We start from the raw sequence: 22,585 nt of genomic DNA, 5'->3' as shown, positions 1-22,585 counted from the left end.
TCCCAATAAATGCAAGTAGTTTTGGACCAAGTTAACAAAGGTGTGCACCAGTACAAGGTGGCAGGGTTGAGTGACACTCATTCTCTAGTAACGATATCAAGAATCACAAGAGGAAAATTTTTCCCTGCATAATTACATCCTAACCCCAATGCATGGTCTAAATGAAGCCTAAGAACTAGGCCTAAAAATACTGACTGAATTTATAAAATTAGAGTATTGAGAATAGGACGACACATTCCCTGTTAATTCAATCCAGACTGGGGTCTCCCATGTACCCAGATAAAAAAGATCACCAAAAACTTACACAAAGCAGGGAAGGTATGTCTTATTTGAGTTTGCATACAACCCTGTATGTCCCACAGTAACACCGCACCCCCCCCACAAGGCAGGCCAACTCAAAGAACACACCCTCTCCCCGCCTGTATCTTTGCCTGCATTTGACCGGTTTCTCCCTCCCTCTCGCTGCTGGAGGAAGGTGCCAGACTTTTGGGTCTTGGGCAAGGTTTGATAGGTGCAGTTTGATGATTAGACTAATTTTTAGTGGACCCTGCAGTTCAAATTACATGTGTTTCCTTTTTATATTGCTATTTTGTGTGATCTTGATTGGGGAGTACTGTCTCTGAACCCTGCAGTCAACGAATGACAATGCTAAATTGAACTGAACTGAGCTAAACTCAACATTCCCCAACTGCTTCAAGGACTCTGCCAATTGATGTTTAATATTCTGTGTGATATTTGCTCATTTTTGTGCGATTTGTTCTTTTTTAAATGTGTCCCACAATCTTTGTTACTTGGCTATCCGTGGGAAGATGAATCTTGGATGTATACTGCATACATACTTTGATAATAAATGTACTTTGAATCTTTAAGATAATCCTGTTGAAAGGATCATGGGAAACTGTTAATCTTCTTCAATCAAGTAACATTTAAAAAATCTGAAAAGTCCAAAATTTAGCAATAAATATAGAATTATGGCAAAAAAAATTAACCCCGAGTTAAGGGCAAAGAAATACTAACATACAACCCCACTCACCCAATGATTCCAATATTGGCTTCAGCTGCATTCCATAGTGGTTGTTCTGCACTTCTTGTAAACACATGATCTAGAAAAGTTCAATGAATGCAAGCTACAATGATTTCACTCACAAGAAGATGGCAATTAGCAATCTGTCAAACATTCTTACCCTGTATAATTTAAAATTGGTACACACAGAAGTAATTTTGCTTCATCTTAAAAGGAACATTACTATTGCCCCTGAAGCTACAGCAAAGCTGTAACAGCAGCAGCTCCTTAAAATGCACAGCAAACTTTTCTATAATTATTCACAATCGTTCCTATTTATTGAATGAGTAACTGAGATACAGCGTGGAATAGGCCCCTCTGGCCCTTTGATCTGCGCTGCCCAGCAACCCGATTTAACCCTAGCCTAATCACAGGATGATTTACAATGACCAGTTGACCTACCGACCAGTACACCTTTAGATCGTGTGAGGAAGCCGGAACCCCAAAGGAAACCACATGGTCACGGGCTGAACATACAGAATCCTTACAGACAGCAGTGGGAATTGAACCTGGGTCACTGGTACTGTAAAGCACTGCAGCATTTACTGTGTTAAATATATTACACTATATTTGTATAGTGCAGAAATAACTTCAATTATTCAACACAAAAAACAAATTTCACACCTGCTATAGACTTTCTTCAATACAGTACTAAATGGTTTTCATCCTTTAAAAGTTTTTCAGAATAAAAGCTATTAGGTAAATTCAACTTCTGATTATTTATTTCTGGAAATGAGTAATGTCACCATTGGACCCCTTCCGTAGTGTCTTATTAAGCTTGGTGTCTGTACATTAGTTTTGAATTGAATTTAAACTCACTCTTGTACTTTTCTCTCCCTATGAAAATACTCCCATACACCAGTGCTTGTAAGTACTTATATGTGCATTTGTATATCAGCAGGTAGGTGGATGCAGTGAGAGATATTGGTGCATTGAGTTACAGGAATACTGTCATTTATATTGACATTAGTCATTAATTAGACATTGATCCAACTTCCCTGCTAATTACTTTTTCATACATTCTAGCAAAGAAAAAAAAACTTTGTTTTCTAAATTCAATTAAATGTAATTGTTACGGATGGTCCTATAAGTCAAAGTTTAATCAAAAAAACACTTTGTAACTAATGAACGACTTTGAACATGAACGCCACACATAACTAGCAGACACTGGAGTGTGTGCAGCAAGAGAGAGATTTCAAAAGAAGCGAGCAGGCACAGTTGGGACATCCTGCACACCGCACGTCACCAGGAGACACTGCAGTGCTTAATTAGGCACTCGGCAAGGTCCAATACAAAAGAAGTTAGGACTTCAAGTGAAGCAGCCATTGTGCGAGTGGGTCAGCGTTAAAGCCGGAAGTTCAAGCTTTGGCTCACAGAGACGGAGGCTGTAGGTAAATCCTCCCTCCCTCCCTTTCTTCCTTCCTCATTGCACAGTTAGAGCAGTGGGGATGCTAGGCAGGATAGTGGAATGCTCCTCTTGCAAGATGTGGGAAGGCAGGGACACCTCCAGTGTTCCTGACGACTACTCCTGCAAGAAGTGTATCCAGCTGCAGCTTGTAACAGACTGTGTTAAGGAACTGGAGCTGGAGCTGGAAGAACTCTGGATCATTCAGGTGGCTGAAGGATTGACGGACAGATGCCAACAGGGAAGTAGGTACATCTAATGTGCATCATACAGACCGTCAGGAGGCAGAAAGGGGATAGGCAGCCAGTGCAGGGTACATCTGTGGCCATTCCCCTCAATAACAGGTATACCCCTTTGCTTACTGTTGGGTGGGTGTATGACATAGGAGAGGAAAGCCACAGCAGTCAAATCTCTGGCACTGAGTCTGGCTCTGTGACTCAGAAGGGAAAGGGCAGGGGAGTAGAGGCGAGCTTTCGTGATAGGGGATTCAATGGTTTGGAGGACAGAAAGGAGGTTCTGTGGATGAGAACAAGATTTCCGGATGGTTTGTTGCCTCCCAGGTGCTAGGGTGAAGGACATTTTGGATCAAGCCCACTGCATTTTTAAATGGGAGGGTCAGCAGTCAGAGGTCATTGTCCACATTAGTCTCAATGACCTGGTTAGGAAGGGTGATGAGCACTGTTCCTTCTAAGTTGAGTGGGTGCACGGCTGCACAGTAACTGAAATGCTCCTGTGTACATAGCTTTTGTTGCAGCACAGCTAAAATTTTCTTTTACGTTATTTTTTTAAAGCGCTGCGCAGTTTTCAGGGCATGTAAAAGTTTCCTGCTCAGAGCAATGATTGTACTGTGCAGTCGTAAACAAAATTAGAAGGAATGTTTTTGATGAGGTCTTGCAAAGTGAGTTCAGGGAGTTTGGTGCTAAGTTAAAGGACAGGACCTCCAGGGTTGTGATCTCAGGATTGCTATCCATGCCAGGTACCAGTGAAGCCAGAAATAATACGATGATACAGTTTAACACATAGCTAAGGAGATGGTGCAGGAAGGAGGACTTCAGATTTTTGGATCATTGGGCTGCCTTCCAGGGAAGATGGGACCTGTACACGTGGGACAGCTTGTATCTGATCTAGAGGGGACACTAATATCCTAGAGGGAAGGTTTGCTAGTGTTGCACAGTGGTGGTTTAAACTAGAGTTGCAGGAGGATGAGAACCAGAGTGCCAGAGCAGATAGTGGAGTGGTTGTGGGGAAAGATGTTGTTAAGCCTATATAAAGTCAGAAATTGAAAGGTTGAACATGATGTTCTGAGCTGTGTATATTTCAATGCAAGGAATATTGTACAAAAAGAGGATGAGTTTAGGGCATGGAATTATGATATTTTAACCATTAGTGAGACAGTTCAGGAGGGGCAATACTGGTAGCTCTATGTTCGGGGGTTCTGTTACTTCAGACATGACAGACACAAAGTCCATAGCAGTGAGGCAAAACAGTTGTGAGATCATGGTCCATATACAGATTACAGAGGAGGCGTTTGCTGTCTTGAGGCAAATTAGGGTGAATAAGTCCCCAGGGCCTGACAAGGTGTTCCCTCAGACCTTGTGGGAGGCCAGTACAGTAATTGCAGAGGCCTTAGCAGAGGTACTTAAAATGTCTTTAGCCATGGGTGATGTGCCAGAGGATTAGAGGATAGCTAATGTTGTTCCATTGTTTTAAGAAAGGATCTAAAAAATAAGGTGGGAAATTATTGGCCAGTCAGCCTGTCATCAGTAGTGGGTAAATTATTGAAAGGTATTCTAAGAGACCAGATACCTTTCTCTCTCTGGCTATCCATCCCATAGGATGATGATGGTTCCTTTCAGTCAGTGTGTGCGTGAATGGATTTCAGGTGAGTAGGGGATTACACAGGTCTAGACCCACCCTCTCAACATCCCCTCCCGATTCAGCGGCATGGTGGGGTCCAAGACAGCTGGGGTAAGTTCTGTTGCAGTGAATGGCCAGACCAAGCTTTGAAGCAAGGGATGCCCTTTCCACGCTTCACGGCACGTGTTTGCTAGATGGCCGTTGACTCTACGAGAGGGTTTATCTGTCCTTTGACAGGTCTTGTTTTTCGTCCTGCAGGGTGTCTAACCACCCTCCTCACCACGCAAGCCTGGTGGGGGAACTGGTTTAGTCGCCGACCACCCGACCATGCGACAGGTAGTACTGGGTTACATGATACCAGTAGCACTCAGACGAGTGAGCTGATATACAAGTATTTGGATAGATGGGGGGTGATTAGGGATAGCCACATGGCTTTTGCATGGTAGGTCGTGTCTAGGAAAGCTAATGAAGGTAAGGCAGTGGATGTTGTCTACATGGTCTTTAGCAAGGCCTTTGACAAGGTCCCACATGGGAAGTTGATCAAGAAGGTTTATTCACTTGTATTCAGGATGAGGTAATAAACTGGATCAGATATTGGCTTTCTGGGAAAAAGTCAGAGAGTGATAGTAGATGGCTGCCTCTCTGACTGGAGACCTGTGACAAGTGATGTGCCACAGGAATTGGTACTGGGTCTGTTGCTGTTTGTCATTTTTACATCAACAATCTGAATGATACTGTAGTAAATTGGATCAGAAAATCTATGGATGATACCAAGATTGAGGGTTTAGTAGACAACAAGAAAGGCTATCAAAGCTTGCAAGGGACCTGGACCAGCTGGAAAAACAACAGATGGTATTTACTGCAGATAAGTGTGAGGTGTTGCACACAGGGAGGACAAAACAGAGGAGGTCTTACAGAGTGAATGGTAGGGCACTGAGGAATGCAGTAGAACAGGCGATCTGGGAGTAAAGATCCAGAACTCCTTGAAAGTAGCATCACAAGTAGACCGTCTTGTAAAGACAGCTTTTGGCACATTGGCCTTCATAATTCAGAATATTTAGAAAAGGAGTACGGATGCTATATTAAAGTTGTATAAGATGTTGGTGAAGCCCAATTTGGAGAATTGTGTGCAGTTCTGGTTACCTACCTACAGGGAAGAAATCAACAAGATTGAAAGAGTGCAGAGAAAATTTACAAGGATGTTGCTAGGATCTGAGGATCTAGGTTACACATAAAGACTGAATAGGTTAGGAATTTATTCCCTACAACATAGGAGAATGAGGGGAGATTTGATTGAGATAAAAGAAATTGAGAGGTATAGATAGGGTAAATGCAAGCAGGTTTTTTCCGCTGAGGTTGGCTGAGACTAGAACTAAAGATCGTGGTTAAGGGTGAAAGGTGAACTTTTTAAGGAAAGCGTGAGGGAGAACTTCTTCACTGAAGAGGGTGGTGAGAATGAGGAAGGAGCGGAACGCAGAAGTTACACACACAAAATGCTGGAGGAACTCAGCAGGCCAGGCAGCATCCACAGAAAAGAGAAAACAGTCACATTTTGGGCTCAGGCCCTTCATCAGGACCTAGCAAAATAGCTTAGGGCTTTAGGTTGCCAGCAGAAGAGGTGGATTTGGGTACGATTTCAACATTTAAGAGACATTTGAATAGGTACATGAATGGGGGGAGGATATGGAGGGCTATGGTCTGGGTGTAGGCTAAAAAATCTAGGCAGATTGATAATTCAGCACAGGCTAAATGGGCTGTAGTGGTCTACAACTATGAGCTAAACCGCTTACAGAGTTGCATGCACAGAATTAAGCAATAAGCAGATTAATGGCCAATTCAGATCTTCTCATGAGACAAAATGTTCTTGTCCAAATGCATCTAGCAGAAACAATAAGAGAATTCTTAATCCTTGAAAATGATTATGCCTGGGTTATAGGAAGTGCAAAGTCAAATGTTTTAAAGCTAAACTGCTTGAACAAAAGACACGCAGGATGGCAGGCCAACAAGAGAAGTACAAGGTAGAAGTTCATCTTATCAACATTTAAGTGAGGCTGCATACCCTAGATTTCTTCCCGCACCCAGCGTTAACTCTGGTCAATCAGATCTCTCACTTTAGATACAAAAAAGACTGCTACATGGAACAGGCAAGTTTCCTTTTTTACCAAAACTGTGCATCTCAATGAGCAGCCGAGCATTAAGCAAGCCATTAAACACTGCAGTAGTTGAGTGGCCCCACCCCAACACGATAAATATCCTCCAAAGACTTCTAAACAGATAGGAAACCAGAATAGGCTATGCCCCCTCTGAGCCTGTTACAGCATTCAACGTTTGCTGCTTTTTTTTTCACCACCAAAATTGCTTCATAACCTTTAAATTCTATGATAAAATTTTGGCAACCAACCATAAAAGAGCAATTAATATTTTTTTGCTGGATTTTAATTCTAGAATCTAATTATTTTTGACGCATAGTAAGTTGCCTTCAATAACCATCCAATATATCATTCTAAGGTGTCTTGCCAACTTCAACTCTCATCATTCCTGACATGCTCTAACCTGTTTTGTATATTCAACCTGATGGCATGAACATCGATTTCCCCTTCCAGTAAACAAACTCCCTCCCCTTCCTCTATTCCCCACTATGACCTTTTACCTGTTCACACCTGCCTATCTCTTCCCCTTGGGTTCCCACCCTCTCCCTTCCCTTTCTCCTATGGTCCCCTGTCTTCTCCTGTCAGATTTCTTCTTCTCTAACCTTTGACTTTCCCACCTACCTGGCTTCACATATCACCTTTCAGCTAGCCTCCTTCTCCACTTTTTTATTCTGGCATCTACCCCCTTCCTTCTCAGTACCAAACAAAAGTCTCGGCCTGAAACGTCAACTTTTTTCCATTTTCATAGATGCTGCCTGATGTCCCAAATTCCTCCAGCATTTTGTGTATGTTGCTTTGTCTATCTGTCCTCAACATGATGAGAAATAAACAGCAACATTCCCTGAAGGCTTTTGCTTATTTCTGTTCCAATCAATTATTTTGGACCACCACTCTTCCAGCTTTAAATCATTTAGAAAATAATCTATTCCAGCATTTTTAGACAAGCTCATTTTCTTCCACTGAAGGTCATTTGCCATGGTGGTGGCATCCGTTAGTCTTGCTAGACCATGGATCTGCGCCTGGAAAGTCCTGCTTCAGTTGTGCTGTCGTGGTGAGGCGACGCTGGAGCGTTCTGTCCAGGGCGCAGGCCTGGGCAAGGTTGTATTGAAGACCAGCAGTTGCCCATGCTGCAAGTCTCCCCTCTCCATGACACCGATGTTGTCCAAGGGAAGGGCAAGGGCAGATACAGCTTGGCACCAGGACCTACCTTTGCCCCTTTTCCTGTCAGTAGAAGCAGTTCCGCCGGGCTTAGAGGCTAAGCCACACAGGAAGGCCAGAAGTTGGACTTGGTTGTCAGAGGCTATTTGAGGCACATGCCATGAGGAGTACCTTTAGGTAGAGGAGGCCGTGGATAGACATATCAGAATGGGAATGGGACGTGGAATTAAAATGTGTGGCCACTGGGAGATCCTGCTTTCTCTGGCGGACAGAGCATAGGTGTTCAGTGAAGTGATCTCCCAGTCTGCTTCGGGAGCACTGGACACAGTATATCACTCCAGCCGACTCACAGGTGAAGTGTCGCCTCACTTGGAAGGACTGTCTGGGGCCCTGAATGGTGGTAAGGGAGGAAGTGTAAGGGCATGTGTAGCACTTGTTCCGCTTACAAGGATAAGTGCCAGGAGGGAGATCGGTGGGGAGGGATGGGGGGGACGAATGGACAAGGGAATCGTGTACGGAGCGATCCCTGCGGAAAGCAGAGAGACGGGGGGAGGGAAAGATGTATACACATTCTTTTTCTCTCTCTCCTTTTTCTCCCTCTGTCCCTCTCACTATACCCCTTGCCCATCCTCTGGGCTCCCCCCCCCCTTTCTTTCTCCCAAGGCCTCCTGTCCCATGATCTTTTCATATCCCTTTTCCCAATCACCTGTCCAGCTCTTGGCTCCATCCCTCCCCCTCCTGTCTTCTCCTATCATTTTGGATCTCCCCCTCCCACTTTCAAATCTCTTACTAGCTCTTTCTTCAGTTAGTCCTGACGAAGGGTCTCGGCCCGAAACGTCGACTGTGCCTCTACTAGAGATGCTGCCTGGCCTGCTGCGTTCACCAGCAACTTTGATGTGTGTTGCTTGATTGAATATTTCTTCATTTGCTTGAAACATAATAGTTAAAAATGGTTTGAAAGTGTCCAGGATAAAGCACTCATACACACCAGTGCAACAATGCTGCAAGATACCTACTACAAGATACTCTGTGGCAAGTTGCCAAAGATTCATCAACAAAATCCCTTACTTGTGACCCCTGCCACACAGAGAGATACAGTTAACAGGAAGGCCACCACCTCCAAGTTACACATCATCAGCAACTGATAAAATCTTCATTGTCATTCTGTTAAAATCCAGAAACTTACTATAAAAGCAATATGGAAGTAACTTTGCAACACATTCTTTAATTGCTTAAAAGTCAATTACTTAGTCCTAATTATGTGTGGGGTAGAATGTTAATGGGGTTTAAAAAGAACTCCGATATCTTAGTGAGTAAAAGGAACATAGGAGACAGAGTTCCGGTGAGTAAATGAGTGCAGGAGATGGAGCTCCGTTGTGTTAAACACTCAATTGGAACAAAGAGTCAAGGAATTTAAAAAAATTCAGAGCAAATAAAACATAAGCAATTTTAAGAGGGACACCAGAGACCGCAGATGCTGGTATCTGGAACAATAAACAAGATGCTAGAAGTCAGTGGGTCAGGCAGCATCTAGGGTTGTTTCCGGTCAACACCCTTTATTTTGGAACAAATGAATCCCGATAAAGTGTCTCAGCCCAAAACGATGATTTCACTCCATAGATTTTGCCTGACCTACTCACTTTTTCCAGTATTGTTTGCTGCTCCAGTAAACAATTTAATATCAATAGGATTTTAACATATTCTTTATTTATCAGTTGAGTTAATTTAACAAGATAAACCAGGGTATCTTGGACCAGTGGAATGTACATGTTGTGCTATGTAGGAACTCCAGAACACTTTCGATATTCTGGATAACAACATGTGCAAAAAATATTTGCAAGTGGAGGAGGCTGAAATCTGGCTTTGTAGCTTGAACAACAGCTGGCATCACTATGTTTTGTCCAAAGGACTGAGTACTTTGTGGAGAACTGACTTCAGGAGGTGATCACCCCACCAATTAAGATAGTGTGAGCAAAGAATAGGTGACTGCCATGCAATAAAAAAAGAGAATATAGGTTTTTCAGGAACAGTGCTCTGATCAGTATTCCCTTCTGAGTGCTGATGGGGGAGTGGTTTCTCCTGTGGTGTTCACCCAACCATGGGTGGCCAAATAAGTACCAGTGAGAAGAACATCATGTTGAAGAGGCAGCACAGAGGGGGGTGTTTTAAGTTCTATTTTTGGGACATTGGGACCAGTTCCAGGGGAGATGGCAACTGGATGGACTGCACCTCAACGCAAGGTGGTTAACTAGTGCCATGTTTGGGGGTTGGTTAGGGAAATAGGGAACCACAATGGTTTGAACTAATTTGACAAGGTAGCACTGAATGCGAGAAAAGAATGCATGAGATTAGGAGAGACAATGACCATCAGAACATGAAATAGAACGTTTTCAGATAGGAAGAGTTAAAGGTCTAAGTATGTGTTCATGTCCAGTCACTGTCTACTTAAAGAGCACATTAAACAAGGTTGGAGAGTTTATGACATAATTAGCCACTTGAGGTTGACTTATGGCAGCAACAGAGAGTGACTTAAATAAAAGGACAGGAAGATTCCTGAATACTAATTGTTTAGGAAAGTTGGGGAAGGGTAAAAGGAGAACTGACAGTTTGATTATGAGAATACTGCAGTGCTACAGAGAAAATATTCTGAAACAACCAAGAACAAAAGCAGCATAGAGTTAAGAAATGTTTGAGGTTTGACATCACCAAAGGTTATTCGATGGGCTACCAACTATTAGGAAGGAGTGTAGGAGCAGGCTTGCAGGGAATTTAGAGATGTGCAAGAGTTAGTGATAGTTGGAGATTTAAACTATTCAAATCTCAGCTGAGATTGCAATAGCATGAAGGGCGAATATGGAGAGAATTTTCTGAAGTATGATCTTGGGTCTGTACATTACTGGCACGACAAGGACATAGCTTTACTGAATTTGGTTCTGGGAAAAGAGCCAGGCTCAAATGAACAAGTTTTATTGGGGAAACAACTGTCAAAATAGGTTTAAAATAGCTATGGGAAAGGAGGTCCTATCACAAGTAATGACTTAATTAGGAAAGGCACAAGTTCGGTAGAATGGAAGAAACCTTGACCAAATAAATTTGAATTAAGAAAATAGATGGAAAAAATGGGCCAGTTCCGCATGCCTGCTCCACATCGACAAAATCACAATCTTCTACCTCAGCAAAATTCTCCTACTCGATCTCCACACCTCTAGCAATTAATATCTAGAAATGTACTAATCTCCGTTTCAATGATTGAGCCTCCACGTTCCTCTGGGCCAGAGTTCCAAAGGTTCATTATATTCACAGTAAAAAAAATCTCTTAAAATGTTTCAATGAAGTCATCTCTGATGCTTCTAACCTCTAAAATAGCAGCTTACCCTATTCAATCTCTTAAGTAATAGACTCAAAACCTCAGTCTAATGAACCTAGGCTGCACTCCATTTGTAGGCAGAATAAAGAATTAAGGTATACAGTACACACAATAGTGTAAGTCAGTTGTGGTCTCATATCTACCTAGAGTAACTAAAAGGACATGTTTATTTTTGCAATCAAAGCCTCCTGCAATAAAGGCCTATATACATTGAATAATGGACCTGAATGTTAGCTTTCAATGACATGTATAAGAACATAGAGTTCCCTTTGAACATCAAAGGAAGCATATTTCTTACCAGTTATAAGTAAAAATACTCTTTTTCAAAAAAAACTGATAAGGATAATCTTACACCTTTCTACTTTTTTACTCCATCTACCATATCAGTTTGCTTCTCTATAGACTCTTAAAGACCCCTTCCATCATCCTCACAACTCACATTCCATTTAGAACTGCGTCAACAGCAAGCTCAGTGCTTCTAGCCTGCACCTTGTGAATAGTTGGGAGTCGTGGAGCTTCTCCAAGCATCCCATATCACAATACAGAAGAGTCCTCTGAAACATGGCTGTATTGTGATTTATTTTTCTTTATGTCCGTGGATTTCTATAGCAAGATCCTTTTTTGCCCTGATGCCTTTGAATTTGATACCTAAAAATTGTCGTCGTTGTGGCTATCCCTCGAGGTCGAGGATGATGGTCTTTGTTCTGTTGATCTACTTACGGGCTCTCCAGTGGCTTATGAGTCCAATCTTGGCTTTGAAAGTTCTCCCGCATTCGGGACAGGTAGTTTCAGATGGCAGGTTGGGCTTTGGTTGTTGCTGCCTCTCTTTCCATTTTCTTCTCTTTTTTTCTAATTCTGCGTATCTGTTGGCTTCGAAAGTTGCTGTTCCTTCTTGGTTGATGGTTTGCCAGAGTTTCCTGTCCTTGGCATTGGTTTCCCAATTGTTGATGTCAATGTTACATTTCTTCATGTTGGCTTTTAAGACGTCTTTGAATCTCTTCTGTTGTCCGCCTCTTTTACGTTTGCCTTCTTTGTTTTTGCTTCATTTAGCACACTGACGTTTGTTCTTCTATCTTCCCAGCTGATAATTAAGATGTTTCGAAGACAGCGTTGATGGAACTTTTCAAGTGCCTTCAGATGTCACCGGTATGTTGTCCAGGTTTCTGATGCATACAGGAGCGTTGGGATTACCACTGCTTTGTACACTAACATTTTGGTGTCTGTTCAGATGTCACGATCGTGAAAATCACGATCACCCAAAAATATTGGTAACATGACAGAGCTGTGGGATCTCCACATACTCCTTGAAGCTATCCTGTCAGATGTCTTTAGTCTTCAATACTAAAATTATAGAATTCATTTCCAACTCTGGCATTTCCTTTTTTCAATTAATTAGTACAATGTATTCATTCATTTCAAAATGTACTGAAATCCCTTGCAAAAGGAATTAATATTCTTTACTAACAGGAGAATTTTATATCTATAAAAATCTGCAGTTGAAGAGGCTAGTGACATGGTGTCATGACAACAACCCTCCCCTCAACATTCAGCAAAACAATAGCCATTGACTTTAGAAAGGGGGTAGTGTGCATGTTGCTATTTTATCAATGGTGCTGAGGTCAAGCAAGTTGAATTCCTGGAATCATTCTTGTGAACCTCCTCTGAACCCTCTCCAATGGCAGCACATCCTTTCTTAAATAAGAAGCCCAAAACCGCTTACAGTACTCCAAGTGAGGCCTCACCAGTGGCTTATACAGCCACAACATTACATCCGTGCTTTTATATTCCAGTCCTCTTGAAATGAATGCTAACATTACATTTGCCTTCCTTAACACTGATCGATCTCCAAATTAACCTTCAGGAAATTCTGCACAAACACTCGCAAATCGTTTTGCACCATGGATTTTTGAATTTTCTCCCTGCTTAGAAAGTAGTTTTATTTTATTTTTATGCTTTTATTCCTTCTACCAAAGTGCACGACCCTGTATTCCATCTGCCATCTTTTTATGCATTTTCCTAATCTGTCCAAGTCCTTTTGTAGTCCCTCTGCTTCCTGAACACTATATGCCCCTCCACCTATCTTTGTATAGTTCGCAATCTCGGCCACAAAGCCACCAATTTCATCATCCAGATCATTGACATATAATGTAAAAAGAAGTGGTCTCAATATAGACCCCTGTGGAACACCACTAGTCACTGGCAGCCAATCAGAAAAGGCTCCATTTATTCCCACTCTTTGCCCAGGGCCTCACGTGCAGCACCTTGTTCTGAAAATCCAAGAACACAACATGCTCCGATTCTTCTTTGACTATCCTGCTTGTTATTTCTTCAAAGAATTCCAACAGATTTGTCAGGTAAGATTTTCCCTTGAGGAAACCATGCTGACTAAGGCCTATTTTGTCATGTGCCTTCAAGCACCCTGAAACCACATCCTTAACAATCGACTCCAACATCTTCCCAACCACTGAGGCCAGGCTAACTGGCCTATAACTTTCTTTCTTCTGCCTCTCCGCCTTCTTGGAGAGTGGAGTAACATTGTAATTTTCCACTCCTCTGGAACCATGCCAGAATCAATTCATTCTTGAAAGATCAGTATTAAAGCTACCTCTTCAGTTACCTCTTTTAGAACCCTAGGGTGTAATGCATCAGGTCCATGTGATTAATCTACCTTCAGACCTGTTTCCCAAGCACCTTCTCCCTAGTAATAACAACTGCACTCAGTTCTACCCCTTGACACTCTCAAACTTCCAGCAGAATACTAGTGTCATCCATAGTAAAGACAGATGAGAAATACTTAATTCAGTTGCCATGGTTGTGTCATCCTGCCTTCAGAAAACTTCCTCTTCTTCGAGTTGTATCTATCCTGTGCCTTCTGAATTGCTCCCAGAAACTCCAGCCATTGCTGCTCTGCCATCATTCCTGCTGGTGTCCCCTTACAATCAATTTTGGCCAAGTCCTCTTTCATGCCTTTGTAATTCCCTTTACTGCACTGTAGTACTGGTACATCTGATTTTAGCTCCACCCTCTCAAATTGCAAGGTGATTCTATCATATTATGATCAGTTACCTATGGGTTCCATTATCTTAAGGTCCCTAGTCATATCCAGTTGATTACACAACACCAAATCCAGAACCGCTGATCCCCTAGTGCAGGGGTCCCCAACCTTTTTCGTACTGCGGACCGGCCGACGGGGCGGGGGGGGGGCGGGTTGCCAATGGACAAGAGTAGCAGGCAAACACATTGTGTTTACCCAGAGAAAGACTACAATGACCATGAAGCCTTGCATGGGCACCAGTGCGCATGCGTATACCTGCCGATTGTTTCCCCTGCAAATCGTTTTTGGCAATTCTGTTTGGGGGGGGGGGGGGGAAGGTGGTGGTGATGTTAATCATGACTGGAATATCAGGGAAAAGTGGCTAATACACTCAATTTCGTTTCTAAAAGGGTTTATCTAACGAATTTAATATTAAACACACAGCGCATATTTTCCTCGCATGAATATAATGATAGGTCAATTATCGGGAGGACAGGGGAGCTTGAAGTAAGTGTTGAACGAACTTCCAGTAGAAGTAGTAGAGGCAGTTTTGATATTATCACTTAAAGAAAAATTCGATAGGTATATGGACAGGAAAGGAATAGAGGGTTATGGGCTGAGTGCAGGTCGGTGGGACTAGCTGAGAGTAGCGTTTGGCACGGATGCCGTGATGGCCTGTTTCCGTGCTGTAATTGTTATATGGTTATATAAATAAGACAAAGGCATCATAATATTTTAAGTAACGTTTGGATATTAAACACACAGCACATATTTTCCCCGTATGAACGTATAAAATCATTGCAACACACCAATATCGCTGAATCAGTGGGAGCCCTGGGCTTGTATTCCTGCAACAAGACGGTCCTATCGAGGGGTGATGTGAGACAGCAATACTCGAAAGGGGTTCCTCATGTCCAGTCTGTTCCACAATTTAGTTTTCGTTGCAGTCATCGCAGAAAACTCCACTTCACAGAAAAATTTTGGAAATGGAAGAAACGCTTGCAGTGGTTTCATGGCTATCTCAGGATATTTAGCCTTGACTTTCATCCAGAATGCCGGCAGAGATGTTGTGTCAAACATACTTTTCAGCCCACCGTCATTTGCAAGCTCGAGGAGTTGATCTCCGTCCCGCGCCGACGTGGATGACGCGCGGGTAATGACCTCACATGCGTAATGGCTCAACAGTGGCCGTGACAGGGAATGAGGAAAGGTGCAGCTGAGTCACATCGCCAAATCATATCGTTTCCTCGCGGCCCGGCAGCACATGCTTTGCGGCCCGGTGGTTGGGGACCGCTGCCCTATTGGGCTCAACCACACTACTCTAAAAAGCCAAATCGGAGACAGTCCACAAATTCCCTCTGGGATCCAGCAACAACTTAATTTTCCCAATCTATCTGCATATTGAAATCCCCTATGACTAATGTAACATAGCCTTTTTGACATGCATTTTCTACCTCCCACCGTAATTTGTACACCACATCCCGGCTACATTTTGGAGGCCTGTAAATAACTCCCATCAAGGTCTTCTTACCCTTGTAGTTTCTGAACTCTACTCACAATGATTCTACATCTTCTGTTCTTATGTCACCTCTTTCTGAAGATTTGATTTCATTTTTTAACCAGAAGAGCCATTCCTCCTCCTCTGCCTTCCTGCCTGCCCTTTCAATAGATTGTGTATTCTTGGCCATTAAGCTCCCAGTTTCAATCGTCTTTCCGCCATGACCCTGTCAAACTCACAACGCCACAACTGCTAATTTCTAATTGTGCTCCAAGATCATTTACCTTATTTTGTATACTAAAAGATTCAAGTACAACACCTTCAGTCCTGTATTTATCACCCTTTTCAATTTTATTTCTCCTTGCTACATTGCAGTTTTGCCATGTCATCTGCCTGTCCTTCCTGAGAGTCTCAATATACTTGTAAACTGATGACCTATCACTCTGGTTCCCATACCCCTGCCAAATTAGTTTAAACCCTCCCCAACACAGCCAGCAAACCTGCATGAGACATGTTTTTCACTGTGCTTTGGTATTTGGTATATACATCATTTCTCCTAGACCAAGTTCATAGCAATACAGCCAACAAAGGTACGCAATGAAGACTTTTTTTTGATTCTCTAAAAGTCGTGGAGACAAGATTTTTGTCCTGGTACTGTTATGGGTTTATTATTGTCACATGTACCAAGATACAGTGAAAAGCTTGTCTTGCATACTGTTTACATAGATCAAATCATTACACAGTGGATTGAGCTTGAATAAGGTAAGACAATAACAATGCAGAATAAAGTTGTGTGCCAGAAAATTGCACGCAGGAAAAGGATAAAATGGAAGATTATAATGAGATAGATTATGAGGCTGCGTTTATCTTATCATACAAGAGGTCCATTCAGGAGTCTGATAACAATGGGATTGAAGCCGTCCTTGAACCTCTAAAAAAAAACCTACTTCTTAAATTTTACATTCACTGGCATTACAATTGCTGAATCTCCACATTAACATCTTGGGAGTCAACACTGATCAGAAATTCAGTAAGACTAGCCACATACAAGAGTTGGTCGAAGCAGAGGTACTTAATAAGTACTTTGCTTCAGTATTCACTACGGTAAAGGATCTTGGCGATTATAGGGATTGACTTACAGTGGACTGAAAAGCTTGGGCAAGTAGATATATTAAGAAAGAGGATGTGCTGGAGCTTTTGGAAAGCATCAAGTTGGATAAGTCACCAGGACCGGACAAGATGTACCCCAAGCTACTGTGGGAGGCGAGGGAGGAGACTGCTGTGCCTCTGGAGATGATCCTTGCATCAGCAGTAGGGACGGGAGAGGTTCTGAAAGACTGGAGGGTTGCAGATGTTGTTCCATTATTCAAGAAAGGGAGTTGAGATAGCCCAGGAAATTATAGACCAATGAGTCTTACTTCAGTGATTGGTAAGTTGATGGAGAAGATCCTGAGAGGCAGGATTTATGAACATTTGGAGAGGCAGAATATGATTAGGAACAGTCAGCATGGCTTTGTCAAAGGCAGGTCATGCCTTACGAGCCTGATTGAATTTTTTGAGGATGTGACTAAACACATTGATGAAGGTAGAGCAGTAGATGCAGTATATATGGATTTCAGCAAGACATCTGACAAGGTGTAAGGCAAGATTTTGCTGGATTGCCGGATTTGTTCAACCTCTACAGAGAATGGATTTTTCGGGTATGTGACCATCAGGAGACAGGTATTCCAATCAGAGGCCGGAAGGTGGATAACATCAGGTATGCGGACGACACCGCGTTGTTAGCTGACAGCGAATGCGAACTGCAAATTATGCTTAATAAAGTGAATGAGAAAAGCCTTGACTACAGACTTAAAATCAACCCTAAGAAAACAAAATCGATGGTAGTAAGTAAAACAAACACTAAAAGACTCATTCATGATGGTATCGTTACAAGTGAATGGACAAGATATTGAACAGGTGCGAAAATTTAAATATCTTGGCAGTTGTCTGACAGATGACGGGAGATGTGAAGTTGAAATCTGAAGGAGAATATGTATGGCTAATTCCCAGTTCATGAAGCTAAAAGACCTACTATGCAATCAGAAGGTAGACATCCAAAGTAGAATCCGCTTCCTCAAGTGTTATATATGGCCAGTACTGAGGTACGAATCAGAAACATGGACCCTGAAGAAGGATGATATGAAATGAATTAATGCTTTTGAAATGTGGTGCTATCGACGAATGTTGAAGATCAGCTGGGTAGAGAAAGTTTCAAATGAGAGGGTTTTGTCTGAAGTTGACAGACCACAGATATTGCTGGAGAAGATTATGAAATTAAAAGTTGCCTATTATGGACACGTTACGCGGAGAGATAACATCTTGTCAGACTTGCTCTATGGAAAGGTAGAGGGAAAGAAAGGAAGAAGAAGGCAAAGAACAACATGGCTGGATAACATCAAGGATTGGACCAAGCTGGACAAGACTAGGGATGTTGTGGACAAGTGTCAGGACAGAGCTGCGTGGAGGGAAATCGCCTGCCAACTGGAAATTCCAGATGCGACCTAACCACGACGATTTGACAAGGTACCCCATGCAAGGCTTATTGAGAAAGTAAGTGGCATGGGATCCAAGGGGACATTGCTGGTTGTAGATGGGTCATATTCTACATGGAGGCTAGTGACCAGTGGTGTGCCACAGGGATCTGTTCTGGAACCCCTACTCTTCGTGATTTTTATAAATGACGTAGATGAAGAAGTGGAGGGATGGGCTAGTAAATTTGCTGATGACACAAAGGTTGGAGGTGTTCTGGATAGTGTGGAGGGCTGTCAGGGGTTACAGCGGAACATTGATAGGATACAAAACTGGGCTGAGAAGTGGCAGATGGATTTCAACCCAGATAAGTGTGAGGTGGTTCATTTTGGTAGGTCAAGTATGATGGCAGAATATAGTATTAACGGTAAGACACTTGGCAGTGTGGAGGATCAGAGGGATCTTGGGGTCCGAGTCCACAGGACACTCAAAGTTGCTGCACATCACTCTGTGATTAAGAAAGCATATGGTGCATTGGCCTTCATCAATTGTGGGAATGATTTTAGGAGCCGAGAGGTAATGTTGCAGCTATATAGGATCCTGGTCAGACCCCGCTTGGAGTACTGTGCTCAGTTCTGGTCGCCTTACCATAGGAAGGATGTGGAAGCCATAGAAAGGGTGCAGAGGAGATTTACAAGGATGTTGCCTGGATTGGGGAGCATGCCTTATGAGAATAGGTTGGGTGAACTTGGTCTTTTCTCCGTGGAGTGACGGAGGATGAGAGGTGACCTGATAGAGGTGTATAAGATGATGAGAGGCATTGCTCGTGTGAATAGGCAGAGGCTTTTTCCCAGGGCTGAAATGGCTAACACGAGAGGGCACAGTTTTAAGGTGCTTGGAAGTAGGTACAGAGGAGATGTCAGGGGTAAGTTTTTTTTTCCCCCGCAGAGAGTGGTGAGTGCATGGAATGGGCTGCTGGCAATTGTGGTGGAGGTGGATACAATAGGGTCTTTTAAGAGACTCCTGGACAGGTACATGCAGCTCAGAAAAATAGAGCGCTATGGGTAACACTAGGTAATTTCTGAAGTAAGGACATGTTCGGCACAGCTATGTGGGTCGAAGGGCTTGTATTGTTCTGTAGGTTTTCTATGTTTCTATTTGGTATCCTGCAATGTGTGAATAATTAACACAGCACAAGTCAATAAGCATAAAATACTCTCCACTTGCCTGGATAAGCACTCCATAAGCTTGACGGTATACAGGGTAAAAGCAACTTTTCAATCACCTAAAAATCCCCTAAATGGGTAAATATTATCTGAATAAGAGGCTTCACATCACAGGAGGCTCTCAACTAGAGCTTTGGGTCAGGACACAGAAATAGATGAAAGTAAAGGTTGATAAGCAGAGGAAAACGTGATGGATTACCCAATTACAAACAAGTTAAAATCTGCAGATGCTGGAAATCCAAGTAACACACACAAAATGCTGGAGGAGCTCAGCAGGCCAGGCAGCGTCAGTGGAAAAGGGTACAGTCGATCTTTCCGGCTGAGACCCTTCAGCAGGACTCTAATTATGTGAGGTAATTACAAAAAGCCTGCATCAACTTCCACAATTGTTTTCCTAACTATTTTGGCAGCAGGATACCACTGAAGTAAGATCAGAGGAAAAAAATTGATTCAGGATGTTAAGACTACTTGTTGACAAAATCTTTTTAAAGCATATATGATAGACCCCAATTAAGATGAAAAGAAATAACTCTTGATCCTGCTCATCTTGAGCAAAGGGTTCAGGCATTACAATGTAATTTTAGCTGGTTAACAAAGTCTCCCAACAAAAAAAAAAAAAATTTTTAATTGGATGTAAAATAGCATTCCGCAATTTCATGAATCTTTCTTACGTGAGCTTTATTTATTGTTGTTGGGAGATTTGGAGGCAGCAGAACAAATGGAAAATAATAAGGATAATTTTATAACAAGAAGTTAAGATGTTGTAATTTGCAAACAAGCATGCAGAAAGACTGATCAGGTGACTTAAAGGATCTTTTAATTAACAACATAAAGAAGCAGCTTCTACTCATGGTCAAGTTGCTAATATATCTAATAAAGAATTGTGGAGAAACTTTTTTTTTACTTAGAGTGGTTAGAATATGCAACGATGCAGTAGTTATTACCATTGCACTTCAGTTCATATGAGGAATAAAGTAGTACGATTAAGATTAATGAAATGAGGTTTGAGAAGGTTGATGTAAAGCATAAGCATACTAGTTGAGCTGAATGATGATTGGTTTCAGTGTTGTGAAGACTATTCACTCTCTCCAAGGAATCACTGCCTCAAAAGTAGATTCTTCTTCTTCTTCTTTTTGTTTTACGGCGGTTGGCAACCAGTTTTTAGTGCATTACCACCACCTGCTAGACTTGTGGTGTTCCAACCAAGTATGTCCTGGAGTTCTCTACTTTAGACAATCTAGTTCAGCCTGCAGTTTTATATTAGCATCACCCTGTAGTTGCAATTCCTCGTGAATGCTTAATGCGCTCATCAGATAATGTCGCAAACTGCTATTCTTCCCTAATTATGTCACATGTTTTTGCGTAGTTGCGTTACCTCAATTACATTGATTTCATCTACATCACTTGAAAGACTAAAATCGTCTTGTTAAAGAATAGTAATTATCGCATGTTATACTTTTAAAATTGCTGTTTTTCCAAGTCTATCTGCTTTTTCATGTTTTCCTTTTCTTGGATTGTAGCCTGCAGTTGTTTACTGAGACCTCATTTGCTTCCATGTTTTCATTTTATAATCTGAATGTAGATAATTCACTTTGCAACAAATTCCTTTTCCTCTTGTATCCTTGTAATAATTTCCTTGTATATAATAATATCCTTGTAACAATCAAAAGTAGATTGTCTCAAAGACACTACGCAAACATTAATTCAATTTTTCTGGAACAAACCATCACTCACAGTCCCATATGGAGCATGGGCAAAAATACCAGCAGCTGCAATAGTTTTACTTGCACTGTTGCCATTTCTGTAAAATTGTATGAAAGGGAGCAGAAAAACAGCTTTCACAAAGAGTGAACAGTATAGACTGAATGAGGAATTATCTCCCTCTCAGAAGGAAAGTTATACTTGTAATGAACGCAGTAAACAACAGTAACCAAAAAAGAAATCACCAGCTTGTCCCAGGAGGGATTAAGTTTAGTGGACATAAATCTCTCATTCTTCTAAACTCTGACAGTAATCTACAGAATACAAAATTATTTTGGGATTAAAAAGGTTGAGGCATAGATGAGGATTCCCCCTGGATGAGGTATCTAAAGCTAAGGAAAATCTTAAATTGAAGAGCGGATCACTCAGAATCAAGATGAGAAAAAATTGTTTCACCCCAAATAGTTAATATTTTGAATGTCTATGAAGAAGTGTTCTGGAGGCATAACCGCCAAGCACAATCTAGAAAAAAATTGTTTTTTTCCATATATCAACTAAATCAAGGGATACGGGGTTAGCATAAGACATATAAAGGATCAATCATAATATTATTAAATGGTTCTGATTAAACATACATTGTTTTTATAATTTGGATATCTTAAGCATTTTTCAGAAGCAGCAGATTGAAACCAATTGAGATACTTTGGAAGTTCTATTGAGAATTTTTGTCTTGGAGAATCCTCACCAGCAATAAAGCTCATCCAGCAGAGTTACAGTTATTCAACATAAGGAATGTATAATTTAATTACAGATTTTCTGGTCTACTTATTGGCAAATGACAATTCTACTGTGCCAAAATAATTTTATTTAATAATCATGAACATATGTGACAGCAACTTTGCTAATGCCTTTTGCAGTGTATTCTAAGTCAGGGGCATGAGGATCTATATAAATATTTTCTTTGTTCCAGCCTTTTCTTCCATAACCAGTAAAATAAAAAAAAACAAAACAAAGGCAAAACCTCAGATGCCTTTTAAAGCATTTTTTCTGGGGCAGTTTTGAACACAATCCCTCTTGTGGGCACATTTAGTATGAAGAGCTTAAATTCTATTTGTTCTCTTTCTTGTGCCAATGCCTGCTTGATTTTGTTTACTTGCTAGTTCATGGAATATAGGGTTGACAGAGACTTCCCACAAACAAAATTCCATAGATTTCCAGGTTTCCTTGGATTAGATGCTCAAGACTCCTTAGACTTGAAATTCATATTATGAACCATTTTGAGAGGTTTCCAAATGAAGAGAAAAGCAACAAGGAGTACTATATTTTCCATTTCTCAAAGGAATATTTCTGACCAGTTGCCAATATGGATGCTGTTAAATGGAACACAATCAAATTATCCTAGAATAAAATATTAGCACTCTGTAAAGGAATTAACAGTGCCTTATGAATGTAATTTTATTTGTAAGTGTTAATGAATTAAATGTTTTGTTGTGATATATGTGAAGAATATGTTGCAAATAAATAAGACTCAAGACAGTTTATCTAGTCATCAGCATCCTGCAGGATTAGTACAAATCAGTAACTCTGTTTTTCCTTCTCAAAAGATCTACAACCT

The 22,585-nt window shown here is 41.5% G+C and overlaps 1 protein-coding gene across 3 annotated transcripts in view; it reads right to left on the bottom strand.

Moving 5' to 3' along the window:
* angel2 (angel homolog 2 (Drosophila)) overlaps positions 1–22,585 on the bottom strand; it is a 67,489-nt gene that overhangs the window by 15,361 nt on the left and 29,543 nt on the right. For all 3 annotated transcript variants that reach the window (XM_072265152.1, XM_072265151.1, XM_072265154.1), the window contains one exon: positions 1,034–1,103. In XM_072265152.1, the coding sequence (XP_072121253.1) occupies positions 1,034–1,103 (70 nt within the window). The remainder of the gene's footprint in view (positions 1–1,033; positions 1,104–22,585) is intronic.

This window comes from Mobula birostris, chromosome 8 (genome assembly GCF_030028105.1).
Source record: "Mobula birostris isolate sMobBir1 chromosome 8, sMobBir1.hap1, whole genome shotgun sequence".
Lineage (NCBI taxonomy): Eukaryota > Metazoa > Chordata > Chondrichthyes > Myliobatiformes > Myliobatidae > Mobula > Mobula birostris.
Note: the sequence above shows the minus strand (reverse complement) of the source record. Positions and strands in the feature narration are given on the sequence as shown.